General features: G+C 43.6%; 1 protein-coding gene across 1 annotated transcript in view; it reads right to left on the bottom strand.

The window, feature by feature from the left end:
- Window positions 1-1,822: 1,822 nt before the first annotated feature.
- RIPK2 (receptor interacting serine/threonine kinase 2) overlaps window positions 1,823-22,012 on the bottom strand; it is a 44,381-nt gene continuing 24,191 nt past the window's right edge. Inside the window, exons 7-11 of the mRNA XM_053246879.1 lie at window positions 12,306-12,391; window positions 12,045-12,140; window positions 10,089-10,179; window positions 4,479-4,643; window positions 1,823-2,437 (exon numbers count right to left, since the gene is read on the bottom strand). Of these exons, the coding sequence (XP_053102854.1) occupies window positions 2,109-2,437; window positions 4,479-4,643; window positions 10,089-10,179; window positions 12,045-12,140; window positions 12,306-12,391 (767 nt within the window). The 3' untranslated portion in view covers window positions 1,823-2,108. The remainder of the gene's footprint in view (window positions 2,438-4,478; window positions 4,644-10,088; window positions 10,180-12,044; window positions 12,141-12,305; window positions 12,392-22,012) is intronic.

Raw genomic sequence — 22,012 nt, 5'->3', positions numbered from 1 at the left:
AATCCGTTTTGGATTTCACTACCTGGAAGAGTTTGGTATCATCTGCAAATTTGGCCACCTTGCTGCTTACCCCTACTTCTAGATCATTTATTGAATAAATTAAAAAGCAACGGTCCCAGTACGGATCCCTGGGGGACCTCACTTCTTACTTCCCTCCATTGTGAAAACCCTCCATTTATCCCTACCCTCTGTTTCCTGTCTTTCAACCAGTTAGCAATCCACACATGTACTTGTCCCCTTATCCCATGACTGCTAAGTTTCCTCAAGAGTCGTTGATGAGGAACTTTGTCAAAAGCTTTTTGGAAGTCCAAGTATACTATGTCAACTGAATCACCTTGATCCACACACTTGTTGATACTCTCAAAGAACTCCAAAAGTTTGGTGAGACAATATTTACCTTTGCAGAAGCCATGCTGGAAGCCATTCCCCCAGAACGTTAGCAATGAACAATCCTGCAAGCAACACAAACAACTTGCACAATGTCATACTTGTTTTTCATTTAGAGCAATGGTTTTTGAATGGTGTATTTATTTATTATTATTTATTTGCATTTATTTATCACATTATGTATCAGGCAATCCTGGGGTTACCTGGAAACTAACCAGACATTTCCCAAGAAAATAACTACAGCTATACCAATTTAGGCACAAGGCTTAAACTGGAGGAAAGGTCCACTTTATTCAGTTAACAGTCAAATTCACAACAAAGGGGTTGACTCTCCAACCCCCTACAGGGCAGGAACAAAGGACTTGCCAAGGAGTCCTTACCTATATCATGTCAGATACCCCACACACTGCTCCTTTTAGCTAATCTGCAGGAATCATCAACACCCCACTCCCAAACTGTGCAGCCTTCAAGGCTGGTAGTGTCTCTGCTTGCTGGAGGAAGCCCCAGCCAGCACTCTCCAGGCTGCCAAGCATTAGGAACTGGCCAAGGACTCCTCACACCAAATGTATGACTTTGGGGGCTCACCAAGACACTATCTTAAATTCCCAAATCCTGCACTGTACCTGCACTTGTGACCAGGAAAGGAACCTAACTATAAAGAAGAAAGCAAGGTAGGCAGAAGAGACCCTCATCATGTGTCAGTTTGGCAGAGACCAAAGTATTCCTACTTGGCCCACAAAGGGCAACCAGCTGAAACCCACACTATGGTCCTGGGTGGGGGGCAAGAATTGCCTCTCGGACACCAAATGAGGCTTTGAGCAGGTGGGAGCCGCAAAGGCTAACAAACTCCACCCACCTGGGCACTGTTCCCTCTAACAGGGATTCCCTGCTGCTTTTGGCTGCAACTCCCATAATCCCCAGCCAAAGGCCACTGCAGCTGGGGATGCTGGGAGTTGTAGTCAGCAACAGCTGGGAATCCCTGTTACGGGGAACACTGCACCTGGGTTCCTCAGCCAATTGGGTTGCCCACAATGACTCGTGCTTCATTAAGAAGCCACGGTAGGGCAAAGACGCTGCATCCAGGATGTGCCTGGGTGAGGAGCCACGTTAATGGCAGACAAGACAGACCTCTACTCATCTTTTCCTCTAATGCACAGGAGCAGGGGAGGGCAGTTTGCATGTGGATGTGCACTCTTGGTTCATTTAAGGCCTGCTTAATACACTACATGAACTCTCTAGAATATGCCCTAGAATCTTCTGCAATACACAGGAATTCCAAAGCAGACTGGTAGGTGTTCCTTCAGCAGACAAGTGCATGTAGCAAAGTTCCCACTTAAGGCAGAATATTTGAAAAACACAATTTTAGAGCAGCCCTGACCACTTTCTAAACCAGTAGTCCTGCTCTTCTCAAAAACAGTTTGGACTGGCAAGAATGTATATGTATAAAGACGGTAAAGCCATGTTTATTTTCATAATATTTTGTATTTTCCTTATTTTCCCCCTAGATCCACAAGATACATGTGTATCAAATGAGGAAACTCTGGTGTAAAAATAGTTTTTATATTTAAAAACAAAGATGGATGTTATATAAAATTTCCACTTACCAGACTTTTAAAAAGAAAAGAAAATGAACTTCAGTCTATAGCAAAGATTAAGTGACATTTCAGAAACAGGAATCCTAATAGCAGGAAAACACTTTGGGTTCTTTACACTGATGTTCATCAGTTCAAAGATGTGGGTTTATACACAGTAGATATATTTGGATAAGGCTGCAGTCCCAACTGTTTATTGTCTTTCAGTTTTTGTACCAGAACTTTTGCAAATTCTTCTCCTTGGCTATCAGAAGTGTCAAGCAGCTGCCTGACTTTTGATGTCCTTGTAGGTTTCGTGGTGATAAGTTCATAATCCTCCTTCATGATTAAATCCTTTGCTAGGAGGGCATCCAGACACTGGTTAAGACAAGCTTCGGTCATCTGGCACACAATTTCCTCCCTTTTGCTTTGGATCCACTGCTGAGCAATATCCTGTTGCACACTCGGCAGTAAAAAATCTAACGAAGCAAGAAGTAAATAAACAAACAAGAATTGACATACAGTTCTGGGAGTATGAAAAATAGCATCAAAAATATGAGACAACTGTCTGCTCATTTGGATTTCAAACACCAGCATTTATTAAAATACCAGGATTTATTCAGCAGCTGACATCCGGAATAGCAATAGGAAACATCAAGTCTTAGGATGCTGGAAACCATATGCAAGATGTAGTAATAATGTGCCCAGCATGTTCCAGCCATAAGCTTTCTTCAGGGGCATTTATCCAATCATCTTATAAGAGATCTCTATTTAAAAAGAGGACTGCTCCTTCAATCCAGTCTCTTGCATATAACTCCCAACACCCTAAGACTTGGTCTTCCCTTTTGCCTTTTCACTGGATGCTTCCTGGTTTTTTGCTGTTGACATCCAGAATAGCAGCGTGCTTGCGGAACAAGCACCTTTATGCCAGCAGCGCTAAAGCCCGGGGATCTGCAGAATTGCACTCCTGTGCTCTAGCACTTACGCAGAAGTTCCCATTAAAACAAATGCAACAGTTTTGTTGCAGTGCAATGTCCTCCTGCAGGTATTCCACTGCTCTGGATGTCAGCCAGGATTCTTAAACTGGAACAAGTGTTGTAAAGCTTATCTTTATAACTCTGTACAACTAAACTTCATTTACCGGTCCTTATGTTTAGATGAATAGCATTTTCCATCTTAACAGCTTGCCATTTGTTTACCTTACAGATTCCCAAAGATACACAAACATATCTGTTTACATGAAGCACATCAAGGCAATTCGCACAATTGAAAACTAGGCGGGACAAGTGTTGAACCCAGGTCTGGGAGCTGTGCACACTCTGGATTTTAGATTGTGTGTGAACAGACAGTTAGGTACGAGGAGGGGGGAATGACTGTAGTACCAATCCTACCCACCATCCTACCTAGCTCTCATGCCCAGCATTTGACCAAGGTAAGAGGAAAAGCTGACCTACGCCGCTCCTGCCTCCCATACAATCACCTCTCTCTCCTCCTACCTAGTTGCTTGCTCCCACACAACCAAAAATTGGGAGCGCCCCCAGTTTGATGGTATGAACTGCCTGCCTCATTTTATTTTCTTGCCACTTCTCCCACCTTGTATTACATTCCCACCCTGTTTTCATTTCATTTCATTTCATTTTTACTCCTCCATTTTGCTTTATATTTCCTTTATGGAATTATTAATGTGCCATATTTGTAAACGGTTATTTGATTGTAAAGTTATTGAATTATTATGATTAATGGGAAGACAAAATAAGCTTCATAAACGAAATACTCCGCCGTGGTATGTAATCTCATCCTATGCACTTCTTCAAAAGGAGGTCCCATTGTGTTTAATGCAACTTCTGCCCAAGTGCATTAGAATGGCAACCTTAGAAGGATTAGTAGTCCAGCTCTGTGCCACAGTGCAAGTAGCTTTATTTTTATATAACTTCACATAATGTGGTTAAATATCTCTCTCTTGTCACAATGACAAGAAAGCTTCACTACGGGGAACATAGTTCTATTTTCTTTCATAAATTACCACATAAACTCACTCTTGGAAGCATAATTCAATATGCAAAATGGATAGGGCTTTCTCTGTGGTGGCGCCTAGGTTGTGGAATGCCCTCCCCTCTGAGGTGTGCCAAGCTCCGACACTGTGCACATTCAGGAGAATGGTGAAGACGCATCTCTTTACCCTGGCCTTTGACTATTAATGTAGTGGTTCTTCCCCTCTCAGGCACTGTATTTATTTATTTTTATTGTATTTTTGATTTTATGATGTTGTATTTTAATTATGTTTTATATTGGTTTTATTGTAACCTGCTCTGAGACCTTTGGGTATAGAGCGGGCTAGAAATGTAAATAAAATCAATCAATCAATCAATCAATCAGTACATTTGTGTGATCTGCACATTACATTCTAAATGCAAAAGCTCCAACTTAGATAAATCTCACATCATTCCGTATTACAATACCTTACTCATAAATACCCAGCTGATCATATGAGTGGGATGCACAAAATTCCATCTCTGTTACCTGAGTTGGCTCCTGGTGGCATAGGCACATATGGCATGGAACTTGATGAACTGGAATTACTTGTGTCAGAAGAGGAACAACTTTGTTGAGATGTCCAAGATTTAGTACTTTGGGACGGCAAGGAACTTTTATGTATGCTAATCAGTGAGTGTGGGTCATCATTATCTTGCATAAAGAAGAAAAACAGCACTGTTATTTTGTATTCAAAGCAAACCAAAAACAAAGCACAAAGCTCACTCAGAACATTGCAGCCAACATATTTTGTACACACTGGCGAAAGGTTCCAAATAAATTTTTTTTACTCCCCACAAAAGTTTGAATGCACCCAGTCAAATTGTTGACATTTTTTCCTGCACCTCTTCATTCCTTATCACAAGCTGGTTTCCCCCACCCACTACATGCTATGTGGATGGAAGGATGCTACTGTTTGAGACCACTACATCTAGAGGCCCCTTGAACCCAGGGAACTATTCCATGCCTCTTTGGATCTTGGCCACTATGTGCCCTGTATCTCTGTATTTTCCTCAAATGAAGGCATTTCAACTGATACCAGGAGGTGCCTGTCTCTGATTTCTCCCAATCCCCCAAAGCTGCAGTCCCCAATGCTGCACTGGATGTCGTTTCAGTGGTCCCATAACCTTTAGAAGCAGCTTGGAGGGACCTGCAGCGGGAAAGAGGTGGCGGGAAAGCCCTCTTCTGCACATGGAGCTCTGCTCATGGTTCTTAGGCTCTAAGCCATCATTCAAGCTGCTACACTATAAGACAGTGGTCTATATCTTAGCTGCTTTCTCTATAAAGTTTGCCAGGTAGGATCAATCCTATCATTTATTCTATCTTCTAATGCTAAGAAACGTCTGGTGACAGAGAACAAGATAACAAATGAAGCAACACCACATGCTTTCGCTGAAACTCAAGTCCTGACAAGTTTTCTTGGGCTCTAGGAATCAGCCCTAAATATTTAGGAGCCAGACAATGGACTCTTGCCAAAATTACTAGACTGAGTGACAGACATTGTGGAGGGGGAGGGTAAATTGGTTCTTCTTTATGCCTTTTACAAGTGACACACTTAGAACAGCAACAGGGCTGCCTGGGACAAAGATTTTATTAAATCACTCTACCTCTGAAAAGCCTACTCTAGGCACCTTGGTCCCCTGGTGCCTGAGATTTGTCAAGCCCAGCTATAACTTGTATTTTATTTTTATTAATAATTTTTCAGACAGGATGAACATTTTCAGCAATCATAAATTAAGACAAAAATTGCTCTCTCAACTTTATGTGTTATATTTATTTATGTATTATATAAATACCCATCACATTCCTCAAAACCCTCTGTTCTTTAAATAAACATAAAAAACAAACAAATCCCACAAAAAGACACTAGTCACAGAATCACTCTGACCACTATTTTCTACAAAAACATCTTTCACGGTGCATATAATTCCAAGAATGGTGTCCAAATTACCTGGAACTTGTCGTGAGCTTCGCTTTTAAAGTAAGTGACACCCTCCCCCGCCCCACAAGCACCTCGAAGTATTAAGTCACTTGTATTTTATTTGATCTGTTTAAATCCTGTGGAGGCACAATAACCCCCACAAAGTGAAGCTCTTCTCACAACCAGTGAGAAGAGCTTCAGGGCTAACTGCAGGGAAGGAGGGTTTAACCTTAACCTTACCTTCACCCCTGACAATCACAGTGAGGTCCCTGGGCAGGCGGATCGCCCGCCCAGATGAGTGGCTGCTCTCCTGTGGGCTGCCCACGCCTTGACGCGCCTTGCTTGGTTGCTCCGGGGGTCAGGCTCAGGGAAGCGCCACCACGTGGCGCCCCCCCCCCACCCGGAGCCGCAGTAATGCACCAAGTGAGTGCGTGGTGCATTATTGGGAGGCCCTCCCCTCCCTAGTGTGTCTGCCACAGTTGTGAGCAGCCGTGACAGACACATGATCAAGAAAAGGGGGGGGGGGGGTAGGAGAGTGCTCACTCTCCTAACCTCGTTTCACGGGGAGGCTACATAGGCGGGTTTGCCACCTTGTAGCCACCGGGCTCGGGCCCGGTGGTTCACACGCACAGCAGAAACCGGGCTGGGCTCCCTTAGCCCGTTTTCTGCTGCGCGTGTGAATAGCCTCAGTGAATTATTAGCAGGCCAAGGACTAGGATGACCAATTTTGTTGAAGGACAAATGGTGGCGGGGGGGGGGGAGGAATGCCACCGTTAGCGTCACAGAGCAAACTGATGGGCATTTGAGCAGCTATGTCCAACTTTAGGATAACGTTGAATTGTCAGAACAAACAATTCATTGAGCAGACTGAATAGCAGAGGGAGAGCAACTGAGCTGAGTCATTTTGGGGCCATGGGAGAGGAAAAGGCATTTCTGGCATGAGTAGGAGCCTCTGGTGTTCAGTTCACAAAAGAAACCTTACGGATCATGTCTGCAGCTGTCATTGCGTAACTGCATTCTGTGCAAACATTAGGCTGCACAGGAATGCTCCTGAAGGGCTGCCTGCCCAAGAGTGATGCAGGCTGGGAAGACTCCAAAGGTCACACTAGTTTCTTGTTGCCTGCCCTTGCTTCAGGATGCATGCTGGCACGTAGCTCGGGAGTGGTCAGGGCCCAAGGGGCTGTTACAAGTACAAAAGGGACAGGACTGCATGAATGCCTGAGAAAAATCAAAGTGGGCTTTGTAGAAGAGGCTCTGCAGGCTTCATGCTGGCTGCCAAAGGAGCAACGGGCACATGGGGAAAGAATGCACCCAGTTTCTGAGGGCAGCAGGGCTTCCCCCAGAGGTTTTCTTAAGATAGCATGAACACAATTGCATCTTTAAACAGATTATTCATGCTGGCCTAGGTAAGTGGTGCACAAATCAAATGTCCCAGTGGGACAAAAACCACCATGTTGATGTATGTGGGGGCTGAAGTCAATTTTCAGTGCCCTGACTATTGCAGTAAAATTAAATTATAAAGATAAATATTAAAGTAATTACTGGTTAGTTGTGGATCCTTCCTTCCCCCCAGGGGCCCTCAATTTTAACCAAGGATAGTGGCCAGAAAGTAAGCCCTATCCTTGCTCAATCAGTAGGCACCTGACTGTTCTAGCCCCACACAAATGCCAAATCATGGGGCTCCTGCTGTTGCTGGCTACTTGGGCCATCAAAAGTGTCCCCGTGGGTCAGATCTGGCCCTCGTGCCTTATGTTGTGCAGGGCTGGCCTAGGTAGTACTTGGGCTACAAACAGACTTTTACAAGGGCCGGGGGAGAAGAATCGTGGGCCTCAGTTCAATGTGAGATCGAAGAATCTCAAAAACTTAAGAAGTGGCCACAAACTTCAGTGGTTCCAAAATGCTGCTGCCAGGCCATTGTCTGGGACAGGCCAGAGGAATCACATAACTCTGCTCCTATTTCATCCAGTTGCCTATTCATTTCCAAGCCATTCAAAGGGCTGGTTCTTACCATTAAAGCCCAGGAAGCTGGGTACCTTAAAAGCCCATCACACTGGCCCATATACACCCTCCTGGTCATCAGGGTCACTATTTGAATTCCTCCTCCAAGTCCCCACCCCCACTTCCAGTGACTGCAGTTCAGAAAGCGGGCACAGGAGCAGGGCTTTCTTGGCTGTGGTGCTAGTGCTCTGGGACACCCTTGGCACACCCATATCTATCCATCACTATTTGCCTTCTGGTGACTGGCAGGAGACCCGGGGAGAGAACAAAAAAGAGCCACAAAATGCTTCCCTTAGGGAAATAGTAGTTTAATCTGTGGGCGCAACCACAACTCTTGGGGCCGGGGCCAGGACTGCATAAGCGGAGGGAGGGCTTGTGCACCAGAACCACACACACACACACACACACACACACACACACACACACACACAGAGCTTGAGGGTGAGTACATCCCCCACTCTCAATGGGCCTTCTCCTCACAATACCCCTCAAAACCCCTGCATTGCTTTTGGTGGCCATGTGAGAACAGGTAGTGGGTCACTCTAATCTTGCACCTCTTGCAGACTCAAGGAGCTACAGTGGCACAGGTGTCCACATGTGACTACAGGCCATAATGCAGGCTGGTCCTTAGACATGTTACTGCCCACATGTTGCACTGGTGCAAGTACTAAGAGGTGTGGCCCAAAGTCTCTTCCCATGCTGCAGAGAAGGTTGGAGTGCAACCCTGGGATTGTGTGCAGGAACTGTACCTCAGCATCATTTCAAACATTACATAGGAATGTGAGAAGCTGCTTTCTACTGAGTCAGACCACTGGTCCATCTAGCTCAGTACTGTCTGCACTGACTGGCAGCAGCTGTTCAGGATTTCAGACAGGGGTCTTTCCCAGCCCCACCTGGAGATGCCAGGGATCACGGTTCCCTCTAACAGGGATCCCCAGGTGTTGTTCACTGCAATTCCCAGCATCCCCAGCTGCAGTGGCCTTTGGCTAGGGATTACGGGAGTTGTAGTCAACAACATCTGGGAATCCCTGTTAGAGGGAACACTGCCAGGAGTTGAACCTGGAGACCTTCTCCGTACAAAGCACATGCCGCACCACTGAACTACTTTGAGGTGCACCTCTTGGATTGCATGCTATTTCAGTGGTACTTCTAGAAACAGCAGCTGACATCCAGGCTAATGAAATGCTTGTGCAACAAGGTTGTGTCAGTGCAAAAAGGCACAGCCTAGCTGTGAAAAGTCACACGGATGCTCAAAATGGTGCTCTTGTGCTATGGTGCAAACATTCTCTGCAAAACATACGAGGCATGACACGTCATACACCTTGTTGCACAAACAAAAGTACGTTTGTGCTGGTGCAACACAAGTCTGGGATGCAAGCTGCAGACCAAGCACAACTAGACAGTGCAACAGCCCTGCACCAGTGCAAGGTTATTCTGGATGTCAGTCAATGTCCCTTTTGTGTAATCAGACTAGCCCTTGTATTCCATCCTTTTCACTCAGAGGTAAATAAGAACACACACACAGGTCTGCGCACACACAGATACAAAGCCATCCTCTATGCAATATAAAGAACTAAAATGACCTGCTTTTTCAGAGATAGACAAACAGGACAAGCCTTATGGCCACTAAACATTTCCCCTTAAGATTCCACTCCTTGTTTAACCATTTGTATGTGTTTCTACATTGTTTTCTGTGCAATCAAACAATGCAGACTAACAAAACTAATACTCCCTTGTGCCATGCTTTGCCACTCTGGTTCAATAGACAATCACCTCATTCACATGACCATATATTCCTGGGTATAGCCTCTGAACTAGGTAGACACACACCCATTCTCAAAACCATGCATACCCAGGCCAGCGGCTGTACCCAGGTATATATGGTTGTGTGCATGAGGTGAATATTTATTGTTTAACATGCATATGCTAGGTTGGAGAATAGCCCAAGACCACCGAAGATTACAGGTTGGCTGCTAGCTATCTAAACAACCTGTACTGAATGGCATGCTACCAATTCAGCCCCTCCTTTCCCCTTTACTTTGGCCTAGCCCCTTAGTCCCTTGAACCAAGCAAGTGCCACCTTGGTGCTTTATACTGAACTGAGCATGTTGCTGACACCTCAAAGGAACCTCATTCAGAACTGACTACCATCAAAGCTGTGCTATGTCAAGAGGGCATACCGGGGGAGAGGATATTGAGCGGTTTGAATGGTTCCGAGGGAGAGATTCTCAGAGGATGCACTTCACTGGAGTATGAAGAGTCACGTGCCTCCTGAAATGAACATAATCATATAGGGAACACAGATATATATATATATTTAGAAATAATGACTGACATAGAAATTAACACAAGAGAGCCCTTGCTCTCTTAACCTCATTTAGGAGGGTGGTTGGCTTGGACGATTTGCCACCGAGGCACTGCCAGGATTGGGCTTGATCCTGGAGGCTCTCATGTGCGGGCAGAACTGGGCTTGATTTTGTTAGCCTGGTTTTGCCTCCACGTGAGAACAGCCTCATTGTTTATGGTCCAAAACACACACAATTCAAACTAGAAGCTTTTCATCATGAACAGCATTATTATATAGAACATCATTCTTTTACAATTACTTTTTAAAAAGCAGTCATCTGTCACCGGTCTTTATGGTTCTGCAGAAGAAACTGTTTTTAGTACCTGGTGCTTTTGTGTTCTTTGCATGCTCCAGGGGGAGACCCTTTTTTGTGGAATCAGTTCAGAATGGCTGTTCCATGTTCTACACTCCTAATCCCAAGTGCTGATTCAATCCTCATTTCGTAAGCTTACATGGGGTAGTACACAAAGTAGTCACAATTAAGTCCTACTGATATGAATGGAACAAGTAGGTCATCATGACCAACGCCTCACTGATTTCAGTGATGCTGAGTTGTGACTAATATTCTTTGGATATAGCTCTCATTGAATGTGTTGGCATTATTATATAGAAGGGGACTCTCTGTATGTGTGCATTATAGGACAATAGAAGGGATAACTAACCCATTATACGAGTGTTCTTGAATATATGGTCAAGTTCACACAATCACCTGTAAGTATTTACAAAGTAGGTACAAGAGGAACTGTAGGTGCCAGGAAGCATAAACTCCTGATTGGTGTGTCTTGGTGTCTGAACTCGCCCACTTCCAGTTCCCAGTCCTGGTTATCCACTCCTACCTTTGAGTTTACTGATTTTCCATGCCCACTTGAAACCAGGAGTTGAAGCTGGCTTGACAAAGTCAGTAAAATAGAAGGTAGAAGTGGATAATTGGGATGGGAACAGGAGATGGTTGGCAGTGATCCCCGTAACAAGGATTTCCAGATGTTGTTGACTACTCCCAACATCCCCAGACATAGGCCATTGCAGATGGGAGTGGTAGTCAACAACATCTGAGTACCTCTGTTACAGGGAACACTAATGAGTGGGTTCAGACGTCATGCCTGCTGGGACTGTGCATTCCCCGGCAGCTCTGGTTCCTCTCTTATCTACTTTTTAAGTACTTACAAGTGATTGTGAGAACTCACCCAAAGAATCTTCAATAGTTCAACAAAATGAAAAGGCAAACAATAATGCATGTAGAGTGCTTTAGAGTGTTCAAAGCACTAGATACATGCTAAATACATACAAGAGAACGCCGTTATTCACAGGGGTTCCATTCCACCGGCGGGGGGCGGGAAGAATAGTGAATCCACAGATAACAGGGCATAGAGGTATGGGAATTGAGCGGTTAGGTTCTTGGACTACAAAAAAAAATCACCCCAAAATCACCCCCCCAAACCAGTAAACAGGCCAAATAAAGTGCCCTTCCATGCACCACTGTGCTTTAGGAGTCCAAGGATGCCCCCAAAGATGCAAAAACTTGCCAAAAATCATGGGGTTTTTTTGCCACTTAAAAAAAAGAGAGAGCCATAAAATGGCTCCTGAACACAAATTGGCCGGAAACTACCTCCGAGGTAATATCGGGCCACTCCCAACCCATGGATACGTGAGTTTAACCCATTTTTTTTGCTGTTTTTTCTATGTGTACTGAGGTCAGGTGTCCATTACCCAATCATGGATACACAAAACCGCAGATAGTGATTAACAAGGTTCTCCTGTAATCCTAGAAGTAAATACAAAGTTGCTTTACCTGTTGTGAAGCAGGATTTAATGGTATATTTAAAGATACTGGCTCATGGTTGGACATCTTGCTAGATAAATGAACACATCGCCACTCATACTGAGACTGAAAGACATTAGCAAGCTTGTGTGAGTCACTTGCAGAGACAAGGCATATTCTAGGCGTACAATTTCAAGCTTCAGTTACACAATGATCATATTTCTTTTAATGGACAGATTAATTCTTACATTTGTATACTTTTACATTAGGTTAGAATGAATGCTTACTTACTTTGGCATTCTTTAACTGTATCACAGCTTGAAGCACAGGTATCTCATCAAATGTTCTCAACACTGGTTCAAGCTCTATTAAGCATCCTAAAGAAGGAAAAGGACACTCAGTACTATAATAACAGATCTCTAAGTAATTACAGTATTTTATTTTTTATTTATTGTTAGATTTATATACCGCCTTTCACTAAAAACCACCCCAAGGTGGTTTACAACCCCAAGGCTGTTACTGAGCTATCAAGTCACATTTATGAAAAAGATTGAATAGCATGCTCTATAAACTCTGTGGTAAGGATGCCAAGAACCCCTGTATCAGCACAGGTAGCCAATCCTCAGTAAATGTTAGGTGTACTTAGATCTTCACAATTTAAGGTACAAAATGACCATGCAATCACCATCAAAGTCAGTGGTTCATTTAAAAAGAAAAAAAGTTTTAAAAGTAAAAATTTAACTGGAATATGGGCTGGCTCTCACAATCTATCTTATAGTGATTAGAATGATGGACTAAGTTCAAATCCCCATTCAGCCATGAAACACATTAGGCGATTCTGGACTAATCGCTTCTCTTTCAGCCTCACAGGGTTGTTGTGAGGGGAAACATAACCTTGGAGGAAGAGTAGGCTATAAATGTATAAATAATGTTAGTAAAGAATTGGAGATTTCGGCCACACACACTCCCACAGAGCATATCATGCAAAGTCAGTTTCCCTCTCTGGAATCTCAGATTGACACTGCATCAGACTGACATGGAACCGACATAGTCAGGCTAACTTCAGATCCTTATTACAGGTCTCGGCTTCATGTCTATTTCATGTTGAGTTGAAGTAGCATCTATCAGATTCTCAAAAAAGTCTGCGTTCTCATGACACGCTCTGTGGGGTGGGAATCTCTGATTCTTGTCTAACATTAGATCAATTATGAGAACCAGCCCTGCACAACTTTGTATGTTTTCCATAACTGTTGGCTCTTCTCCCCCGCCCGCTTCAAATAAGCTGCCCCTTTTCTTATTGCATATTATTTGCAAGCAAAATTTTTGTCTGGAGTCAGATGATCAGTGTGGAAACTACCAATCTCCATTGTACTCCTCCTACTTCCCTTCATTTTGCAACAATCAGTTCAAAAGTTGAAAAGTTTCTTACATCTTCCAACCTTTTCACTAGTTTTGACTATTCAGTATTAAGGGTGCAATCCACACAAACAGCTTAAGCACACAATTCCTTCTAGCTCATATAGCCTTAAGGCTTCCAGGAGCTACTTTTTTTTGGCCACCATGAAACAGCAGCCTGAGGAGGTGGAGCCAGTCATAAAATGGCAGCTTGTACAAAAACTTACTGTAGCAATCGGCCTCACCATTACCCTAAGCAGTGAACCGGAAGGGAACCCTGTCCTGTCTGTCAGGCAGTGACCTCTAGGGATCAGCCACTCAGCACACGGTGACTCGGACTTAGGGGTTCTTTGTTCTCGCAGTTGGAGCCAGCAGGGGAAGCAACAGGTTGGTTGGCCAAGCCATGGCAGCAACCAGGAACTCTGCAGGGGCCTCAAATCTCTACCATAGTTATGGTGAGTTCAGGGAAGAAGCCAGGGCTTGGCTTCGGAGAAAGGTTTAGCCAGGGAACTGTGTGTTAGGTAGCTGGTGTCAGATTTTGTTTTAGTGCTTTGCAGATCCTTACAACTGGTCTATTGTGTTTTATCTATAACATAAGAATGTTGTACCTGTGCCCTTTTTATCCATCCAGGGCACCGCAAAAGTCTCTGTAACCTTTAATGGTGCTTCTAAAGGTTCCTTACAATTGGGGGTGCTTTTTGAATTATCTTTGCAACTGGGTAATCAAGATTTTAAAGTGTACCACTCCAACTATCAACTGGAGTGCTCCTTTTGAATTATTCTTGAAAGTACCAAGTGTTCCTTGGTTTTTTAAATCTGTACCTGAAGCTGCTAGAGCCTCTGACCAAAGCAGTCTGTAGTCTTTTGAATAAAGTTTTCTCTTTTTATGCTTTGTAATTTCACCTGCCTCTGAATGGATTTTTAACTCCGGAAAAAGGGGTTTTACTCTGGTGCACACACGCCTCAAGGTTAATTGTTCAGCAACTTACCAAGTTTTTCTCCTCACGTATAAGCTACATGTGGAGTGTATTTTTCGTATTTTTCCATTTGGTAAAGAGGAAGGGAGTCTCCCTGGACACTCTCACAAATCCAGGGAGGAGTTAAACTCTGTAATTAGGGCGTGGTGGCAGTGATTACCAAGAAACGGTTAAGTTTTAAAGCCTTTGTTGAGCAGACATTGAGGGAATGAATCAGCATTTTTCTTCCCCCCACATGGGCTTGCTTTGAGACAAAGGCTGGGCTTAACTCTGCCATTCGCCAAGTCTCCATTCATTACAGGTACATTGACAGAATAAGAGATTCTAACATAAAAACTACTGAATTTAAGGAGAATTTTGCTACAGGACAGGAGGGGAGCAAGTAGGAGCCAGTTCAGATGAACCTCAGCCTTCCACCCCTTTTATACATGGTAAGGTGGGAGCCTCATTGTGAACGTGCCCATCCCTCTGTCACTCACAGATGTGCCGACAAGTTCTTGGAATGTCTTTTACTCAAGTTTAAGGGGTAATCATATGAATGTCCTCTCTACATGTGCTGCAAAACCCTGTTTAAATGGGGGAGGGGGCGGTGGGCTAAGGTTCATCTGAACTGGTCAAGAGGCTGCTTTGAGAGGGGAAAAACAGGAGAGAAATTAATGGACAATAAAATAAAAGCAACCCTGAGTGCCCAAAGATAGATAGATTAAAAATGGAATGGTCATGCCCGATTCAGTCAACCTATCAGATTTGCAGTAGTGGCTTGAAGATAAGGAGGGAGAAGCAAGCTTAAAGGCTTGGAGAGCTACTTCAGATACCTCCGGGAGCTACCAAATGTCATGGATAATGTCATAACATGGAGACATGATAGAGGTCTATACAATTATGCACAGTGTGAAAAGAGTGGATAGAGAGAACTCTCTCTCTCTCTCTCTCTCTCTCTCTCTCTCTCTCTCTCTCTCTCACACACACACACACACACACACACACACACACACACTCTCTCTCTCTCTCTCTCTCTCTCTAGAACCATGGGTTCATCCCATGAAACCAATTGCCAGGAAATTCAGGACAAACAAAAAGAAGCACTTTTTTACACAGCACATAATTTAATCTCTGCCACAGGATGTGGAAACAGCCACCAGCTTGGATAGCTTAGACAAAATTCACTGAGGACAGCTCTATCAATGGTTACTAATCTTGATGGATAGAGGCCCATCAGGTTCAGAGGCAGGATGCCTCTAAATACCAGTTGCAGGGGAGCAACAGAAGGAGAGAGGGCGTGCCTTCATTTCTTGTCTGTGAGCTTCCCAGAGGCAACTGGTGGGCTACTGTGGGAAACAAGATGCTGGACTAGACAGGCCTTGGGCCTAATTCAGCAAGGCTGTTCTTATATTCTTATGCCCATCCCTGCCCTACACAAATAGCAGGAATAACATCCAAAATCAACGGCTACTAGGGCATAGGGCAGCAACCACCAGGGTTGCTGCAACTGGTCAGAAGTTGGAACAGCTTCCTACGCATCCCTCATCCACTGAGGAGAAGAATGGCACCATGGGCCAACAGTTCTTGTCCATAAACTAAATACTGACCAGACAGATATTAACTGGATATTTTACTTATTTACTGTTACATGTCCCAGTCCCTCATGATGGGAATGTCTGGGATAGTCTGGGGCTGTCTGCACCCAAACCTAGCTTCTCTGATTTAGGGTCCACAAGATCAGTGGGTTGATCTGGAAGCTAGAGCCTCAGGTCCAGCAAAGAAGTACTGCACTGGTGACCAGGCAAAGGCCAAAAGGCCAGCCCTGGTGTTTATACCAGGCCTGACCAATCCAGAGGCTCCATGCTGTCCATCATTAGCCGGGAACCATGTTGTACGATGTAGTCCTTTCTGTACCTAAGAAGGGCCCTGCGGACTAAGAGCCCGCAGTTCATGATTAGACTTGGCCCCAGACTCAGACCCTGGTGGTTCCCAGTTAAAACTCCCCCATCCCTGACAGGGTGTAAGTAGCATTCTGATTTAGTAACAGAATATAGTAGTAACATTTCCATGACAAATATATATGGTGACTGACGGGTGTACAATACTTAGGGGAAAAAACAGCATGAAAAGATGATCTGTTGTACATCTTCAACCAAAGAGAAAAAATGGAAACATCTTTAATCCACTAAAGAAAGATAGCTGGATGATACAAGGACACAAACGAATGATTTTAGAAAAATTGGTTTCTCTCTAAAAGTATCAAAACTAATCTAGAATCATGATGCTAAAACTTTACAGTACTGTTAAATAGGGATGCACACGGAACTGCGGAGCTGCGGTCCGGCACTGGGGTGGGGGTTCCTTTAAGGGCAGGGGGAGGGTATACTTACCCCTCCCGCTGCGCGTTTTTTTGTAAGCATTTGGAGTGGCAGGATACCTCCCCTGCCGCCCCTTCCCCCTCTCGGCAGCAAAAGGCTTCAGAAAGCCTTTTGCATGTGCACATGTCGCATGCGCACATCGCAGAGATGTGACGCACGCGGTGTGCGCACACGCAAAAGGCTTTCTGAAGCCCTTTGCTGCCGAGAGGGGGAAGGGGTGGCAGGGGAGGTATCCTGCCACTCCAAATGCTTACAAAAAAACACGCGCGCCGGCGGGGGAAAAGCGGCAGGAGGAATAAGTACACCCTCCCCCCGCCCTTAAAGAAACCCCGTCCCCGGTGTTCAAACCGTGAACCGCCCCATGATCGGACCGGTCCGGAAGCCTGTAGAATGGCCTCTGGACCGGTCCGTGCACATCACTACTGTTAAATCTGGAGGGGAAAAACCCTAAGTGTTTTCATCATTGTCATCATTCTACAGATGACTCAAAGAAAAGATGTCAGCTGTTGGAAATTAAACTTTTCAGCATTTTTTCTAGCATTTCGCATATTGCAAAATGAAGGGAAGTAAGAGTGCCCTGGAGTTTGTTAATTTCCACACTGAACATCAGACAGCAGACAACACTTTTGTTTGCAAGCAAGACACAATAAGAAAACAGAAAGGGGAGGAAAGGCAACTATTCCTGGAAAGTTTTAAAAGGTGCATATCCTAGTTAGAATGAATGTTTTAAAGTTGTTTAAATTTTTTAATTGTGGTAATCTTTGAATGTTTTAAAATTTCATTGTTTAATAGTTGGTTTTATTCTGTTTTTATTGTGTTTTGTAAGCCGACTTTGGAGTCAGGCGATATATAAATTACATAAAATAATAAAATAAAATAATAATAGACAGTACATATTAGGAATTTTAAGGGGGCGGCGGGGGTGGGGGGGAGACCCGGTATTCTTAAATAGAGACATTTAAAAGATTTAGATTACTTGCACAGCTTTTTGTTTATCTCCTTGATATAGTTTTTCCTTACATTATTTTCTTTGCTCATCATTTAACTTGCGTTTACTACTCCATTATAAAACTATACACCACACACCCACTTCCACACAAAAAGGAGACCGTTTCAAATTGTAAGTTAAACATACACAAGCAATTGCAAGTGCCTTGCTGAACTCTACAAACAGGACAAAGCGACTCCATAGATGGCATGTTGGCCTTTGCCACAGTGTTTTCTATTGCAAAATGTTGCACAATACTAAAGGGGGCGGGGTGGTGGTGGTGGAGGAAATCCTGTCATGCAGCATTTTGATACTTGCAAATCCAAACAATGGGCAGAGTAGCCAGAGATTCTCAGCCTTTACCATACTGACCTTTCTCATGTCATGATGAGAGCGCCTTCCAACCTAAGCTGAACTAAGACAAGATCTGAAGGGTTTTTTTCCTTTTTGCCACAGTGACTTAAAAAGTACAAGTGTGTGGGCAATCTCACATTTTACTTTCATAATGAAAATAAATACAGCATATGTGAACACGCACAGAACTTAGCTCTACATAATATCTGATGTGATTTATTATATTATGTATTACATTTTCATATCGCTTAAATGCTTGGTCTCCAGGTGCAGCACAAATACAATAATTTAAATTAAATAATAATTTAAATTATATATATGTAGTTATAATATAAATTATATACTATAAATTATAAATAATAATAATAATTTAATAATTTAAACAATACAGAATTTAAATTTAAAATGAACGTTAAACATACTTAAAATTGAAATTATTTAACCAGTTAAACACAACCAAATGCCTACATAAACAAATGCACCTTCCCTGCTTGCCTTTAGGAGAGCATTGAAGTCAAACCCTGCATTCTGGCAGGGAATGCATTCAAGCTCAGGAATGGCTGCTGAAAAGGCCCGATTCCGAGTGGCTGTCAACCAAGCCATGGTCAACTCTTTTTAGATGACCTTGATAACAATGGGGTCTGTGATGTCAAATACATTTCAATATAAAGGCTCTAGTAAAAATATTATTCGATACTTCTGTGCTTTCAGAAATATTTCACTGCAAATTATTTACTGTAGCACAGCATCTAAAAAACTGGCTGTCAACCAGGAAGTCCCTAGTTCCATTCTCACCTCTTCCATGAAGCCACTAGATGACCTTAGTCAAGCCAGGGTATTAGAGGCTGCAAGATGGGGGTAATAATACTAACCAACCTTATTACATTGCATGAAGTGTGTTGACCACTAAAGCATTATATACATGTGAATATCTGTACTACTAATATTCCCCTGCTAACTGAGCAAAGAGGCATCTTTTTAAAGTGGCGATCTCTTTATTTAGCAGGGGGAGAGCCATTGGCCCTATCCATCCCCAGAAAAGCATTCCTCCAGTGGCAGTTGCTGGTGTCTGTCTTGTGTTTCTTTTTTAGATTGTGAGCCCTTTGGGGACAGGGAGCCATTTCCTTTATTTATTTATTTCTATGTAAACCGCTTTGGGAACTTTGGTTGAAAAGCGGTATATTATATTAGTTGTATTTGTACTACTATTATTAAGAGTGGGCAGGATCCAGGCTTCCTTAGCAGTGCTTAATCATGGTTGAAATACATCGGACAAGTTAGTCATGATTCATTCAAGTCCTGTTAATTTCAGTGGGGCTTAGTCATAGCTAACGTAGTCTGCCCAATGAGATAGTTCTATTCTGCCTCAATATACTGAATGAAGATCTAACTTAACAATAAAAGCTAAAAAGAATTTTATAAAAAGCCGACAGGTCTTCTTCCAGGAGTTTCCCTGTTTCTCTCCTATTGTTCTTTATCTTACTCAGTTTCTATGATTTTCACCCTTCCCAGAAGTGGTTTCAATTTCCCATTAGTAAAATGGGAATAGCAATGCTCTTTCCAGGTGAGTGTTAGGAGATCAGGTGCTTCATTTAGTGAAGCCTCAATTAATAGATCACCTTGATTGATAACATTCTACCTGCCACAGCAAGAATGGAATCACAAAAAAAGTAACAGGTCCACCTGCCATTCATGCAACTCTGCAAGTCATATAAAGGTAAAGTGTGCCGTCAAGTCATATAGCTTAATTGTAATACAGTTTATTATTTATTTATTATATTTGTGCACCACCCCAAACTTCCATCTCTGGGTGGTTTACAACAACATAAACAAATTAAAACCTTAAAACAATTTGAAACCACAAATCTAGTAAAAAAGCTTGGGTGAATAAATGTGTTTTTAGAGACTTTTAAAAAGTTGTCAGAGATGGGAAGGCTCTTATTTCATCAGGGTATAAACCCAAGATGTCAAACTGCTGGCCTGTGGGCCGGATCAGGCCCGCTGAGCTCAGCTGACTGGCCCACATGATGCTGACCCAGGACCAACTGCCTGCACCACTTTTCTTCCCCTGCCAGGCGCCGAAGAGGCAGCAATGTCTTATCTGCCAGCGCACTGGCTGGTTTCCTTCTTCTCCAGTGGCGACATTTATTTATCTATCTATCAAATTTGTAGACTGCCCCAAACCTGGGTGGTTTGCAACAACATAAAACCCATAAAGACAAAAATGAAAAACCAAAAAAAAAAAAAAAGGTTAAAAAGCTTGGGTGAAAAAATAAGTTTTTAAAGACTTAAAAAGTTGCCAGAGATAGAGAGGCTCTTATTTCAGCAGCGAGCACATTCTAGAGTCTCGGGGAAGCAATAGAGAAGACCTGTCACTGTGTAGCCACCAGACGATCTGGTGGCAACTGCAGACAAACCTCTCCAGATGATCTCAGTGGGTGGTCTGGCTCCTGGCAAAGAAGATGTTTTCTTAAATACCCAGGGCCTAAGCTATTTAGGGCTTTATAGGTTATAATAATCATCACCTTGCATTTTGCCCAGAAACTTATTGGTAGCCAGTGTAGTTCTTTTAATATAGGAGTAATATGGTCTCTTCAGTCTCAAGAGACCAACCTTGGTGCTGCACTCTGTACCAACTGCAGTTTCTGGACTACATACAAAGACAGCCCCACATAGAGCGCATTACAATAGTCAAGCCTGGAGGTTACCAGTGTGGTGAACACACTGGTTAAATTGGGACCAGCAGTGAGGGCTCAAAAGGCTACGCTTAGGCCTGCTGAGCCAAAGTAACTGAATGAAATTGTTTATTCTATAGTCAAGGCCTGACAAGAGGGGAAAAGACTCGCCCCTCCCTGCTCTGAAACGTATTTATGCATTGCGCTATGCCAAGGGTAATCATAGGACCCAGCTTGATATTTGCTAATGTTGAGTGAATCATATTTAGAAGGTCTTAGGAAGCAACACATAGATATTAGTACCTACATATTTTAGGGGTACAATATATTCACACAATTAATTGCTGAAACTCTTCACATGTTATCTCCTAACACACTTCTTGGGACTAAAAGGCGCCAACTCTGCTTCGAGATGACTGCAAACCTGTTAATCTGGACAGAGACAGGAATGTTTCGAGAACATCAAAAGGGAAACAGCTCCATCTGATTCAGTAAACAAGTGCCGGATACAAGCCCCAAGAATGGTAGACTCCTTCACCAAATATGGTAAGAGAGTTCTGTGGGGAACCGGAGTTGCTGATACCAGACTGGAGACACAGAGAGAAATGATATGAGATATGGATAACGGGCCTAGAAAAAGGTATAAAAGAGGACACACAGAAGGGGTTGGTCAGGGATGAAGAGACAAGGTAGGGGGGTCTCTCCACCCAACCCACCTGCCAGCACCCGGTAAGGGAGAACAAGGGAAGGCATGCTCTCACTCCATGGGAGGAGTAGCATGTAGCCCCTATCCTGTGAAGGCAACTCATGGCTAACAGATTGCTGAAGTTGCTCTGGTCTTTAAGATTGGAGAGACTTCCATTCCTGCATATTCAATTACTTTGCCAAGCCACCTGGACAGGTGGAAGCCTCTCTGAGCACTCAAGACCTCCATTCCTGAATCTCACAGCCGACGCTGGCCTTCAGGATCCGGTAAATATATTTGCAGACATTGCCTTCAGCTCAGCATCTTCTAAACTAATATCCCTGCCCAACTCTCCACCCCCCGCACCTTGTCCTATGGATCTCTTTTTCTCCCCCTTCTGCTTCCCAGAAAAGTCTCTGTCTCTTCCTTCGCCTGTGTTTGTCAGCTGTCAGCGAGTCAACGTACTCACTTCAGCCTGCTCTCCCCGGTTCCTCCTCCCCTTTCTCTGTTCTCATCTCATTCACTCTGGACTGTCAGCCCGAGACCAGAATGGGCACCTCCTCC

This window comes from Hemicordylus capensis, chromosome 4, assembly GCF_027244095.1.
Source record: "Hemicordylus capensis ecotype Gifberg chromosome 4, rHemCap1.1.pri, whole genome shotgun sequence".
In the NCBI taxonomy this organism is placed as follows: Eukaryota; Metazoa; Chordata; class Lepidosauria; order Squamata; family Cordylidae; genus Hemicordylus; species Hemicordylus capensis.
The sequence above is the reverse complement of the archived record's forward strand: the minus strand, read 5'-3'. Positions and strand labels throughout refer to the sequence as shown.